This window comes from Myxine glutinosa, chromosome 2 (genome assembly GCF_964187855.1).
Source record: "Myxine glutinosa chromosome 2, kmMyxGlut1.1, whole genome shotgun sequence".
Taxonomy (NCBI): domain Eukaryota; kingdom Metazoa; phylum Chordata; class Myxini; order Myxiniformes; family Myxinidae; genus Myxine; species Myxine glutinosa.
This window is the reverse complement of record NC_136262.1, coordinates 189080950-189094298: the sequence shown is the minus strand read 5'-3', so window position 1 is coordinate 189094298 and position 13349 is coordinate 189080950. Positions and strand designations below refer to the sequence as shown.

The window sequence follows — 13349 nt, the reverse complement described above, 5'->3', positions numbered from 1 at the left end:
AGGCTAAGAGCAATACCTGGTCCTAACACTGACCGGAAGTAAATTTTGTTTTCACCACAAATTAATCAATTTCATCCGATTATAATGGCATAATGATAATGACAATGGCATAACAAAAATTATAATGGCATAATAGCCGGCGAAGCTGGTGTTGTGAATAAACGCGTAGTATTATGTCGAAAACCAGATTATGCTGTATCCCTTGGCTTGAGAATTCCGAAGCTCAATGGAGGCCGCCATCTTGCGGATGCGGAAGTATGCAAAACAAATTGAAAAACGTTCAATAGGAGTTTCTTTCACCCGTCTTTGTTTGATTCACATTCTTACGCACCTCTAATTTATAATTAAAATACTTTAAGTCCAACCTCGGCCCGCACGGGCCTGGTTATCTTCAACGAAAATCGTCACCAAACACCGGAACCAATGAGATTCGAGCATTTGAAAAAATATTTCTAAAACCAAATCACGCAATGGAGGCCGCCATCGACCGGATGCGGAAGTTTGCATAAAACAATTGCGAAAAAGTTCAATAGGAGTTTGTTTCACCCGTCGTTGTTTGATTCACAATCTAATGCACCTCTAATTTGTAATTAAAATACGTTAAGACCAACCTCGTTATCTTCAACGAAAATAGTCACCAAACACCAGAACCAATGAGATTCGAGCATTTGAAAAATATTTTTAAAAAGCTGATTACGCGTTTCGGAGGGTGAAAATGGCGTCAAATATTCTAAAATTGACGAAGAATTATTTTTTAGAAATCTCGCGGCCATAGGGGATAGTTTTTCACGGCCAGAAATACGGTATAAGCGGTTTACATAAAGAAAGAAAGCTCGGTTTGATTAACGACAGTCACACATTGCCGTTGAAATGGCGCTATCGTCTGATCTGTCGGCACTGATCTTACTGCAAGCTAACTTCTTCTGGTGGAGGAAGCCGCAGTGCCCGGAGAGAACCAGCCCTGACAGCGACTGAAGTTAGAAGACGACACACATACTGTGAAAACGTATGTTAAGCACAGTTAAAATTTCTTAAAATAGGCCTCTTTAAGAAATCTTAAAATTTCTTAAAATAAATGAAATCTGAGTCCGAACAATTGTCCTCCGTAAAAGCTAGCACATCGTATAGTTACTTCCGAAAGCTTCTTGTGACATTTATTGTATGTAGGTATTGGGGAGGACTGTCTGCTCTTCTCTTTTACCAAGTCTTACCAGGTACGGTACCTACACCGACCTACTATCAACTACCTAACCTACTGATGCCATCGTGATGGGTAAAATAGTGGCAAGAGGCTTTGGCTTCGCCGGGTCATTGCGGCTTTGCAGTCGGGTACTAGTAGCCGGCGAAGCCGGTGTTGTCAATAAACGCGTACGTATTATGTCGAAAACCTGATTATGCTGTATCCCTTGGCTTGAGAATTCCGAAGCGCAATGGAGGCCGCCATCTAGCGGATGCGGAAGTATGCATAACAAATTGAAAAACGTTCAATAGGAGTTTCTTTCATCCGTCGTTGTTTGATTCACAATCTTATGCACCTCTAATTTAAAATTAAAATACTTTAAGACCAACCTCGGCCCGCACGGGCCTGGTTATCTTCAACGAAAAGCGTCACCAAACACCGGAACCAATGAGATTCGAGCATTTGAAAATATATTTCTAAAACCAAATCACGCAATGGAGGCCGCCATCGACCGGATGCGGAAGTTTGCATAAAACAATTGCGAAAAAGTTCAATAGGAGTTTGTTTCACCCATCGTTGTTTGATTCACAATCTAATGCACCTCTAATTTGTAATTAAAATACGTTAAGACCAACCTCGTTATCTTCAACGAAAATCGTCACCAAACACCGGAACCAATGAGATTCGAGCATTTGAAAAATCTTTTTAAAAAGCTTATTACGCGTTTCGGAGGCTGAAAACGGCGTCAAATATTCTAAAATTGACGAAGAATTATTTTTTAGAAATCTCGCGGCCGTCGGGGGTAATATTTTTCACGGCCGGAAATATCCGAAGTTGAGACGGAATTCACCGAATTAATCAAGAAGTAAATTTTATCAATTTTAATCTCATCCAGAATGCAAATGGTACCTACTACACCTACTACACCTACTACACCTACCTACTACCAACTACCTACCCTACTGATGCCATAGTGATGGGTAAAATAGTGGCAAGAGGCTTTGGCTTCACCGGCTCATTGCGGCTTTGCAGTCGGGTACTAGTAGCCGGCGAAGCCGGTGTTGTGAATGAACGCGTACGTATTATGTTGAAAAGCCAGATTTTGCTGGATCCTTTGAGAATTTCGAAGCTTTGACGCACCAAATCGCTCCATGGAGGCCGCCATCTTGCGGAGGCGGAAGTATGCATAAACAATTGCGAAAATGTTCAATAGAGGCTTTGGCTTCGCCGGCTCATTGCGGCTTTGCAGTAGGGTCATATTAATAATATTAAGGTGATTACAAAATAAAAATTAGAACGAATTAGAAATTTGGAGGAATGAGGAGAAGTGGATATTACTCCCGCTCCGTTGGCTGCGGAGAAAAACGAACATGACGTCACAAGATGGCGTCACCATCATCCATGGTGCTCCGGGAAGTTATGGCACTTCTCCCAAGGTTACTGCTGTGTTTGTCTGATGTTTAAAAAAGTCAAGTCTAGTGTTGTCTAATTTATCTGTGTGCACAGGTGTATGTGTTCTTCCATGAGACCTAGAGTCTGTAAAAATTAAAATGTATAAAGTAAAAGGCAATTCTTACCTGGAAAATTTCAAACCCATAGATGTCGAGAACACCCATGCTGTATTCATTATGGCTTTTCCTTATTGCCTTGTTGATGGACTGCAAGGACAAAGCATATACAAAGTGCCTCATAGTCAAAAAGTAAAAATATAATCTCATAGGTGTTCTTGCTAAGAAAACGGTCAAAGCCAATGGAGACTGTAATTAGGAGTTAAAAACATCAAAACAGAGTCGGAATGCTGCAAAAGGTGCAGCAGAGTGTGGAAAAGGGGAATAAGGCTGAACAGAAGTAAATTTAATAAGCAAGAAAATCAAAAGGGACAACAATTTCAGGTGGAACATGATACGAGGTCTAGGAAAACAAAAAGGAATCAGGATAGGAGATGAATGGTATTTTATTTATGAACCTGAGGTGTGAGGTGTATGCCCAATTGCCCTTAAGGTATATATCTTGGGTTTGAATTCGACCTAGCTGTAAACTGACACCCTGGTGTTTCAAACCCTGGCTGATGTATCAATATATGTGCCGTCCCTCGAGGGACGATATGCCAGCACCACTCTTTGGTGCAAGTTAAAGATCACTACACATTGTCCTCCGTGAAGAGCTGGCGAGTTATCGCCATATGGCGAACAAATTACAACTTTGAAATCACAAACGTCAGACAAACGTCCAACCTGTTCCTGAAAGACTTGGGCTAAAACGTTTCTCAGCTGACCCCACAAGAAGATAGGAATGATTGCAGCCATAGTGGTAGTAGTAGTAATATTAGTATTAGTATTGATATTATCAGTAGTAATAGTATTAGTAGTAGTAGTAGTAATCATAGTAGTAATAGTATTAGTATTGGTAATAGTAGTAGTAAACATAGGGGCAATACCCCTGGCACTCTCCTGGTGGAATAAACAGTTTACTGCACTGACTAAAGGTATTTTAAACCAATTTCAATGGTTGTTAAAAGACAGGGCAGCATGTAGAATCAAACTAACATAATCATAAGACTTTAAACAAACAAACAAAAAAATACCTATTTTGGAAGCCACCGCCCCGCCCCCCCCCCCCACCCCAACCCCGTATACCTCCTCAGACCCCAATTTTTCTAATGCCGTGAACAAACATTGATACATCACGGGTGATGAATGTTGTGGTGAAGTTTCATCGAAATTGCGTGTGTAGTTTCTGAGAAGAAAGCAAATACCAATTTTGGGGGGCAACCCCCCCATAGACGCCCAAAGGGGCAGAATTTTTAAATGCCGTGAACAAACATTGGTATATCACGGGTGGTGAAGGTTGTGGTCAAGTTTCATCGAAATAGTGTGTGTAGCTTCAGAGTACTCGCTTTGTAGCTTCAAACTTCAAACTTCAAACTCGGCTTCAAAGTGTGTGTCAGTGTAGCTTCAAAATTGCGCAGGGAACAAAAAGCAAATTCCTATTTTGGGGGTCAAACCTGGATTCACTTTGACCCCCAGTAGACCCCCTTAGACTCCGATTTTTTTTAATGCCGTGAACAAACTTTAGTCACAACACAACAAATATCATTTGTACCAAGTTTAGTCACAATCCCTTCAGCGGTTTCGGAGAAGAAGTTGCAAGTGTTTATGGACTGACGGACGGACGGACTGATGGACAGATGACGCGTCATCGCATAAGCTCCCCTGAACTTCGTTCCAGATGAACTAATAATAGTAGTAGTAGTAGTAGTAGTAGTAGTCGTAGTAATAGTATTAGTAGTAGTAATAGTATTTGTAGTAATAATAGTATTAGTAGAAGTAATAGTATTATTGGTAATAATAAAATTAGTGGTAGTAATAGTATTAGTAGTAGTAGTAAGAGTAATTATAGTAATAATAGTATTAGTAGTAGTAGGGCCTACTAGTTTGCGTTGGAGTGGTGACCCATCCAGGATTGTGCCCAATAGCCAAGAAACTACTTCGGCAGCCCTATGTTTCTGAAGACGCAAAAAGGAGTGGGCATCATCATCAGTAGTATTATAGTAATAATTATAAGTAATAGTAGTAGTAGTAGTAGTAGTAATAGTAGTATTATTAGTAGTAGTAGTATTAGTAGTATTACTACTCGTAGTATTAGTAGTAATTAGTAGTATTACTACTAGTAGTAGTAATAGTAGTACTACTATTATTATTATTATTATTATTAGTAGTAGTAGTAGTAGTAGTAGTAGTAGTAGAACACAAGTAGTGGTGGTGCAAGGTTTTGAAAGATGTAAATTTTCCCAAGTTCAAAGTCCATCGTTGTTACTTAATAACTTTAGCAAAACATTTGCAGTCTTTTTTTCTTTCTTCCTATCATTATCCTGGAATTGTGATCCCAAATGCCATTAACCACAAATGAATTAATGTTCACCTCGTGGTGAACACTTTATGGACGGCACGGCTCAGAGCCATGACAATTATTGCATTCTTCAGCTGCTATTAAGTGTTCGATATCTTCTGTTGTCCCTGTTGTCTGCTGTTGTACTTGTGTGCTTCCCTCTCTCTCTCTACTATCTTGTTTCCCGTGCCCTTTTTTGCATGCTTTGTCTGTCCGTTTGTTTATGTTTTTTTTTGTGATTGATGTTAGCTCTTCCACGAGCCTCGATGTTTTTGGCCAAAAAAAAAAAAAAAAATCAGTAATACCTCATTTTAAGACTAAATTTCATATTCACTTTTGGGCGAGGAAATAAATAAACATCTTCCCATTGGTTCCTTTTTTTACATTAACATTTCGAATGTTTGCATTTTTGCATTTTTGCTTCCTTTAAAAGGCCGGAACAGTGAACTTCTTGTGTTTCCACTGATAGACGACTGATAGATAGACTTCCTTATTAATCTTGGAAATCCACTTTTATCTAGTTATTCCAGACGTAAAAGAAAAAAACAACATCCTTTAACCTTGGATGATATAATCATAAAATGGATATTCATAACAATGGTCTCTAATAAGAATGTTGTAATCACACAAGTGATTCGAGGTCACATCGTACAATCTAGACGTGTTAAAAAGAAGAGTGATTATGGAATTCTGGGACAGTAAAGTGCAAGGCACAATCATTTGAATGCACATGAGCAAAATGGAGGCCAAACCTCGACGAGGAAGTCAAAGACACGCGAGTGCAGCGCCTTGGCAAGGGCGTCGCGAGTGTACACAGCTTGCTCCACGTTGAGAGTGACGTCGATCGTCTCGGACTTTCCTCCCCATTTGCTGTCTATCTTTCGGCTCGTCAGCTTTGCCTTGAGGCTCCCCTGATTAATACCGAGCAGAAAGGCTGGAAACGCCAAAACTGGAGGAAAGGAAAAGCGCTCGGAATCATTCGCTACAAACAGAACGAACAAACCGAACCGAACCGAAGAAACAATTCAACGAGGTGGTACAGAACCAGAATGGACTTCAGGCACAGGTAGTCTGGTGACGACATACAAGTTAAATTCACAAGTACAGTATGTGTTTTCATTCGAAACCTCCTCCGTTTCTCAGGAACGCTGACCATGTTACATTCAGATAAGCTTCAGTTTACTGATAGCCAGCTCGAAGTGACGTCATCCATTCTGGTCCAGCTGTAGCAATGAGAATCAACTAAGCAATGAAAAGTTGCACAGGGAATTGAACATGGTCAAGGGCAACACAACAAATAAATGTGCAAAGAAAGGAACAGAATGAAACTCGACTTCAGGATCAACCTCGTCCTCCATGTATTGTCCCACAATCTACACATGTCCTCGTGTTCATGTAATAGTACAAAAATGTCCCCGATTATTGTTCTCCTGCACGTGTATAACATCCAGGGCGTTAGTGCTACCGTAGCGAAAAGTTGGCAAACGTTATTCTGGGTGGTTTGGCGCTGCCTTCCCAGCAGACAGTCATGACTGCAGGAATTTGTCATTTGTTCCAGGGTGTCGGAGATAGCTCGCCTATTCTTAGTGAAGCCCCTTAACGTCAACCAATGACCAACGTGGGCAGACGGGTCTTCAGCCTAAAGTCTATACGAGAGACGGCACATACAAATTGATGAATCACCTGCATGAGGAACACCTGGATGACAGTGTATAGCTCGGTCGTGATTCAAACTCAAGATAGACAGTGCAAAGGTGAGTATGTATAGGCAGCTCAAAGGTGAATACCTATATACCTCTGAAGCTATCTACTGTATAGAACCACCTTTAGAGGCCATTTTACCTGCAGAGCAGGGGTTGGCCTTTTTCCGGCACCGTGGTCCCCTTTTTGAAGCAATGGTTTACAGCCGGATGCCCTTCCTGCCGCCAACCCTGTTAGTCTCCTCTTGCGACACGCAGGGAATTACCAGTGAAGTGGTACTCAATTTGCCGACCTCAGGAAGATGACAGTCTGAGTCAACCCCCGTGGCGTTAATTCAACGATCAACCGAGATTCAAACCCAGGATCTGAGGATCCCAAGCCGCACCCTAACCGCTAAGCCAACACCAGGCTAAGCTATCGACTGTATAGGCAACTCAAAAGTGAATACCTATATACCTCTGAAGCTATCTAGTGTATAGAACCACCTTTAGATGCCATTTTACCTGCAGAGCAGGGGTTGGCCTTTTTCGGGCACGGTGGCCCCCTTTTTGAAGCAATGGTTTACAGCCGGATGCCTTTCCTGCCGCTAACCCTGTTAGTCGCCTCTTGTGACACGCAGGGAATTACCAGTGAACTGGTACTCGATTTGCCGACCTCAGAAGGATGACAGTCTGAGTCAACCCTCGTGGCGTTAATTCAACGATCAACCGAGATTCAAACCCAGGAAACGAGGATCCCAAGTCGCACCCTAACCGCTAAGCCAACACCAGGCTAAGCTATCTCCTCTATAGGCAACTCAAAAGTGAATACCTATATACCTCTGACGCTATCTACTGTATCGGCAACTCAAAAGCATTAAATTATTTCACATATCAGTTTGACATCTTCAAAAATAACGTTTTTGCTTAGCTCAGGAATTCCCAAATGAAAAATTTGAAGTGCAGCAAAAAAGTCTTTGCTCTTCATGTGCATGCTTTCCATTTAAAATTAAAAGTGGGCAACTCACAGTCTTCATTTTCAACCGCTGCATAATTTCCTGCCTCACAGAAATTGATGTTACCAAGATGCAAAACTCCAGCCACGATCTGTAGCACCATGGTCTGGTCCTCTTCTGAAATTCCAATCACAGGCATAGCTTTCTGAAGCAGGAATTGGGATGTGTGTGCATGTGGGAGGGAGAGGTGGGAAGTAAGGAGGTTAAGCATCAAGAAGCTGTACGAATGATCTGGGGTTTTCATAAAACAAGACGTTAAAGAAACAGAAATCTTGCACTTAGGAATCAAAACGATCAAAGTGAGGAATTGAAGGGACTATTTGCATTGAATAATGTAATTTTGATCTAGCGTTCCCCATGTCTGCCAACTTCATATACAAGACAAGTATATTCCACTTTGTATTCATATTCCACTTTGTATACAAGACTACAACCAACAGCCACGATCAAAGGAAATGCAGCAAAACATTCATCAAATGCAAATAAATAAAAAACTAGAACGGTACCCGGCAGAGCAAATACCTACGCCAGGCTGAATTTATTACGTTTTACGAATTACGTTTGAATTACTACGTTTATTGAATTACGTTTTGCATCCCACTGATAGGCCGGGATCTGGATCTGGACCCAAACCAAAATCTAATCGGCTTGTTCCTGTCACTTACCCAACTCATCCATCGAGTTTTGTCAAAATCGGTCCGCAACTTTTTGAAATATCGTGCTACGTATCGTTTTTGGTCCAATCTCTCAACGGTGAAGAATCACGTAGAAAATCACAAAATTATCGGATCTGGATCCGGATCTTCACCAAAATCGAATCATTTCATCCTTGACACACACCCAACCTGTCCACCAAATTTCATCCGAATCCATGCATAAGACTTTGAGATATCCTGCTCATAGACAGACAAACAGTTAGACAAACAGACAGGGGTGAAAAACATAACCACCGTCCACATTCGGTGGCGGAGGTAATTAAAAAATAATAATAATTAATAATCCATAATCTACATAAAGAGATGAGAGGGATGTGTGAATAACAAAATCTCTCGTATAATATCTCTCATAATATTGTTGCGGATTTGAGAATCCTGTGTTTTTTTTTATTGTTGTAAGTGTCATGAATCTTGTTGTAAATATCACCCTCCGTAGTGTAAAGGTCAGAGGTCGTCCTCCTAGTTAATCCATATACATGCACGTAGCAAATCATATATCCTTCTAAATAGTTATCTCCTTATTCTATGTAGTTTAAGGCTCTGTTCCCACTAGTTGACACTGCATTGCATCAGATGACATAAGATAGTTCCCTTCCATATCCCAAAGCCTCCATTGCCAAGTGCATTGGGCGGTTTTCTGCATTTGCCGCCATTGCCATGTGCTGTACCTCGGAGAAGAAAGGCGTGTCTCCACCTCGTCATCAGAGGGTGGAGCCAGGAGAGCCCTTGCCGACCAACCAAGCACGAGGGGTTTGGCTTGAGAGGGCGGAGAGAGAACGATTGGGGAGGTTCGCGAAGGTTCGAGGGTGTGGCCTATATAACCCGCGGCGGGACACCCCCAGAGAGATGAGTCCTTGGAGAACACGCGACGCACCCCACCTGAGACGAGTTGAGGAAGGAGATGATTGAGGGAGAGAGAAGCACGCATGAGCTTTGAAACCACCGCAGCTTTGAACCACCGCAGCTTGAACCACCGCAGCTTTAAACACCAGCAGCTTTGGGCTTTGACGGCAGTTTCGACCGTGGCCGCGAAGGAACGCCGCCGGGCGAAACCAATCGAGAAGGGGCGGCGGCTGCTCACTCCCGGCCCGACCGTGCTCCGGTTCCAATTGAATCTTCCTCTCCTTCCAGCCATTCATTCCTGCCTTCATCCCCCCCCCCCCCCCCCCCGTGTAAGTCTGCTCGTCGTCCGTCTTTTATGTTGTCCTGGGGTGTAAGTAAGTTTGTATAGGTAAGCTAATATTTGCAGTGTCTCCTTACTCCTTCTGTCTTTATTTTCATATTTTTCCTCCTTCCAAGGTTTATTTTGACTTGTAAATAGTAGTAATAAATTATATTTGTATTTCCTACCTTCGTTCTTCTTCTTCATGCTCGTCCAGTCGTCTTTATGATTTCCCCATTGAAAACCTGTGACGCGATTTTGGCCAACGTTCAGGATCGGGTTAGTCTCTGCTAATGGTTCGTGCCGCGGTTGCTAAACCGCTCGGCAATTAACATCTGTCCACGGTCGCGAACGAGGTTGCGCACCTGCCTCTCCGGAGGGAGCTTGTGCAACTTCAGGACTCACGTCAGGTCAGTCATAGACGAGGGGATTAATCCCCCCCTCGATAAAGGGAAAAGAGGCCGACGTAGAGATCCGCAACAATATATATATATATATATATATATATATATATATATATATATATATATATATATGTATATATATATATATATGTATATATATATATATATATATATATACTGTATATATATATATATATATATATATATTGTTGCGAATATGGAATTTGGCCTCCATATCCGCTTGTAAATATTCCCCTATTTCCCCAATACTCCCCAACTATCCCCAATCCCCCATTCCCTAGTCCCATTGCCTGTAAATAACACTCTGTAGAACCGACCTTCCCCTTTTTCCCCCATTAAATGTCGTGCCCAGGTCCACCGCATCTCACGTAGACAACTTTCGGACATCTTGCTAGTTATTCTTAGTCTATGTCAGTTAAGGACTCGTTTCCATTAATTCTGACTCTTCGTTGCACCAGAATGTGATTATATGGCACCAGTAGTGAGTTTAGGACCTTCCCATACCTCCTCCCATCTTCTTCCCCAAACAACAACTACAAACAACAACTACAAACAACAACTACAACAACAACAACAACAACTACAACAACAACAACTACAACAACAACTACAACAACGGCGCGCGGGGGGAGTGTGCGTCCTCACACCGGCTCGGTTAGCCGCCATGACTATGCGCTCCACGGGGTTACCACGAAGGGGCTCCCTGTCAGCCCCCCGTCAAGGGCGGAGCCGGTAACCCCCCCCGCACGCACCCAATGAGAAGCAACGAGCCGATTCCATCTGGGGCGGAGCTAACGAGCCGAGGGCGTGTCACTCCCCGCCGGAGATACGCAGCCACTTGCCGGACGTGACGTCAGATGCGCCCCGAGCTTGAAGAGGAAGAACCAGTCGTGACCTCCGAGCGCTGTGACCTCCCTGCATCTACTGGACCGTACTGTACCCTGTCCTTGAGCCAAGAGTGCACCTTGAGCCATCGATACCCGCTTTCCTTGCCATCAATCCCCGTGTGAGTCAGCCTTTTGTCCCGTTTATCTGTCGTCTGTTGGGGTTAATATAAGTGTGTCTAAGTGCCTGTCTTTCTATGATGTCCCTCTTGTAGTTGTAATCTAACCTTCCGCCTTAATATAACCTCCTCCGGAGGTCTTGAGAACTGAACCCTTGGTGTCGTGTCATTTGAATCCAGCAGTTGTGTCCTTTTCCTTCATTGATCTAGCGTAGCGCGACTAGTCAACGTTCGAGCATAATCGGGTAAACTGTGCAGACGTGGTCATACCAAACCGCTCGGTAAACTAACATCCACCACCGCGTCTGTAACAATTGGTGTCAGGAGTGGGATTCGAACCCGGGACTAAATTTATTAGGCCCAAATTTGTAGTAGAATCGATTCGGAGCGCGTTTCCCGCGCGAAATTATAACGGCGAAATTTGATTTTGTTATACGGAAATAAAAACCCGAATTTTGAAAGTCGCGCTATGGCAGACCAAGACAGCTGGGGTCCGGTAGGGGAGAGTGAGGCAGGGTCGGTCCAGGACCAAATTGAGGGACGCGAGGAGAGCGAAGCAGTGAGGGCGGCAGGGTCGCAAAATAGCGTTGTCACGCACGAGGTGGCCACGGCGTCCACGCCCGCGACCGTGGCAGCGCCCCTGGTGGATCCGAACCTTTTTATGTTGCAAATGAGGGCCCTTATGGAACAAATGGGTGAGCAATTGGGAGACCAAATTAGAGGTTTGAAAAGCAGTATGGGACAAATGGGGAACCGGATGGAGGCTCAGAATGAGCAATTGGGGGTAATGGGAAACCAAATGGGGGTAATGAGGGACGAAGCGAGGGGTACCGGTGAGGGGTTAGACAATAATTTTAAGGGATTAGACAAGAAATTTGGGAAGTTAGACAATAATTTTAAGGGATTAGACAAGAAATTTGGGAAGTTAGACAATAATTTTGAGGAGTTAGACAAGAAATTTGGGAAGTTAGACAATAATTTTGAGGAGTTAGACAAGAAATTTGGGAAGTTAGACAACAAATTTGAGGGGTTAGACAACGGGATAAAAGAAGTGAAAAATGGGTTAGAGGGGTTAGAAAACAGGATGGAAGGCAAATTGAGGGACATGAGGGACCAAGCGGAAAGGGAAGTTAACCAAATGGGGCAGCAGATAGAGGGGGTCAGAATGGGGGTAGAAACTAAACTGGATGCTCACAGGGAGGAAATGGAGCAGATGAGGGTGGCATCTGGGCAGGAGATGCAAGTGATGGGAGAGGAGATCAGAAGAGGAGTGAGTGAGGAGGTCGGAGGAGTGCGCGAGGAGGTAATGGCACTGTCAGGAGCACATGGAGAAGGAGGTGAGAAAGGGGACTGTAAAGTTACAAGGGGGCATAGAGGACCTGACGCAGGAGGTGGAGCAGCTGACGGTGGGACAGACGGAGTTAGTGGAGCAGGTTCAAAAGAACACAGCGGTAATAGGAGGTTTAAAAGCGACACAGAAAGAACTAAAAGACGACTTGATAGCGACGAAGAGGGAATGTCAGATGGTACGTGAGGGACTGACAACGAGGTTGGACGAGGTGATAGAGGTAATGGAGACGAAGGACCGGCAGGTGAGGACGCACATGGAAACGGTCAAGGTAGCCTTGGAGGACGAGCTTGAGGAGACGTACCGGGGAATAAAGGAGGTGAAGCAGAAATTAGAAGAAGTGGAAGAAGGGATGAGCGAAATTAAGAAGCGACGGAGAGGGGATAAGAAAGAGATAAAAGAGGAGATAAAAGAATTGGTCCAAAGTCTGTGTTTGGATCGTGATGATGTGCTCATTAACCGGATGAGGGATTCGCAGGTGATGGAGGAGAAGCGAAGAGGAAGAGGCCCTGGTGTAAGTGGTGACCAATATGGTCGTGCGTATGATGCGCCAGGTGATTTAATGAGCTTGGGGGTCGAGATGGACCCGGGTGTTCGTGAGAGGCCGTTGGTGAAGTGTGCGACAGGTCTGGTGTGCGAAAGAGGAGGTGTGCGAGAAAGTCCGACTCTGGGGTGTGTGAGGAAAAAGTGCGTGCCAAGGAGTGAGGGTGCTGGCGAGAGTGAGTCGGTCGTAGCGCGTGTGCGAGGGAGCACATGGAAGCGCGGTGTGGTAAGTGTTACAGAGGGTGTGACGGGAGAGTGTGCGCAAGGGTGTGCGCGAGAAAGGTGTGTGACGGACAGGTGCATGGGGAAAGAGTGCGCTGTCAAAGGCAAGGAAGAATGCACACCTGTGGTGAGTGTTACAGAGGGTGTGACGGGAGAGTGTGCGCAAG

At 43.9% G+C, this 13349-nt stretch overlaps 1 protein-coding gene across 1 annotated transcript in view; it reads right to left on the bottom strand.

The window, feature by feature from the left end:
• Positions 1–13349, bottom strand: part of LOC137420984 (unconventional myosin-Ie) — a 155137-nt gene that overhangs the window by 46795 nt on the left and 94993 nt on the right. The window contains exons 9-11 of the mRNA XM_068106574.2: positions 7776–7908; positions 5821–6017; positions 2758–2838 (exon numbers count right to left, since the gene is read on the bottom strand). Coding sequence (XP_067962675.2) covers positions 2758–2838; positions 5821–6017; positions 7776–7908 — 411 coding nt within the window. The remainder of the gene's footprint in view (positions 1–2757; positions 2839–5820; positions 6018–7775; positions 7909–13349) is intronic.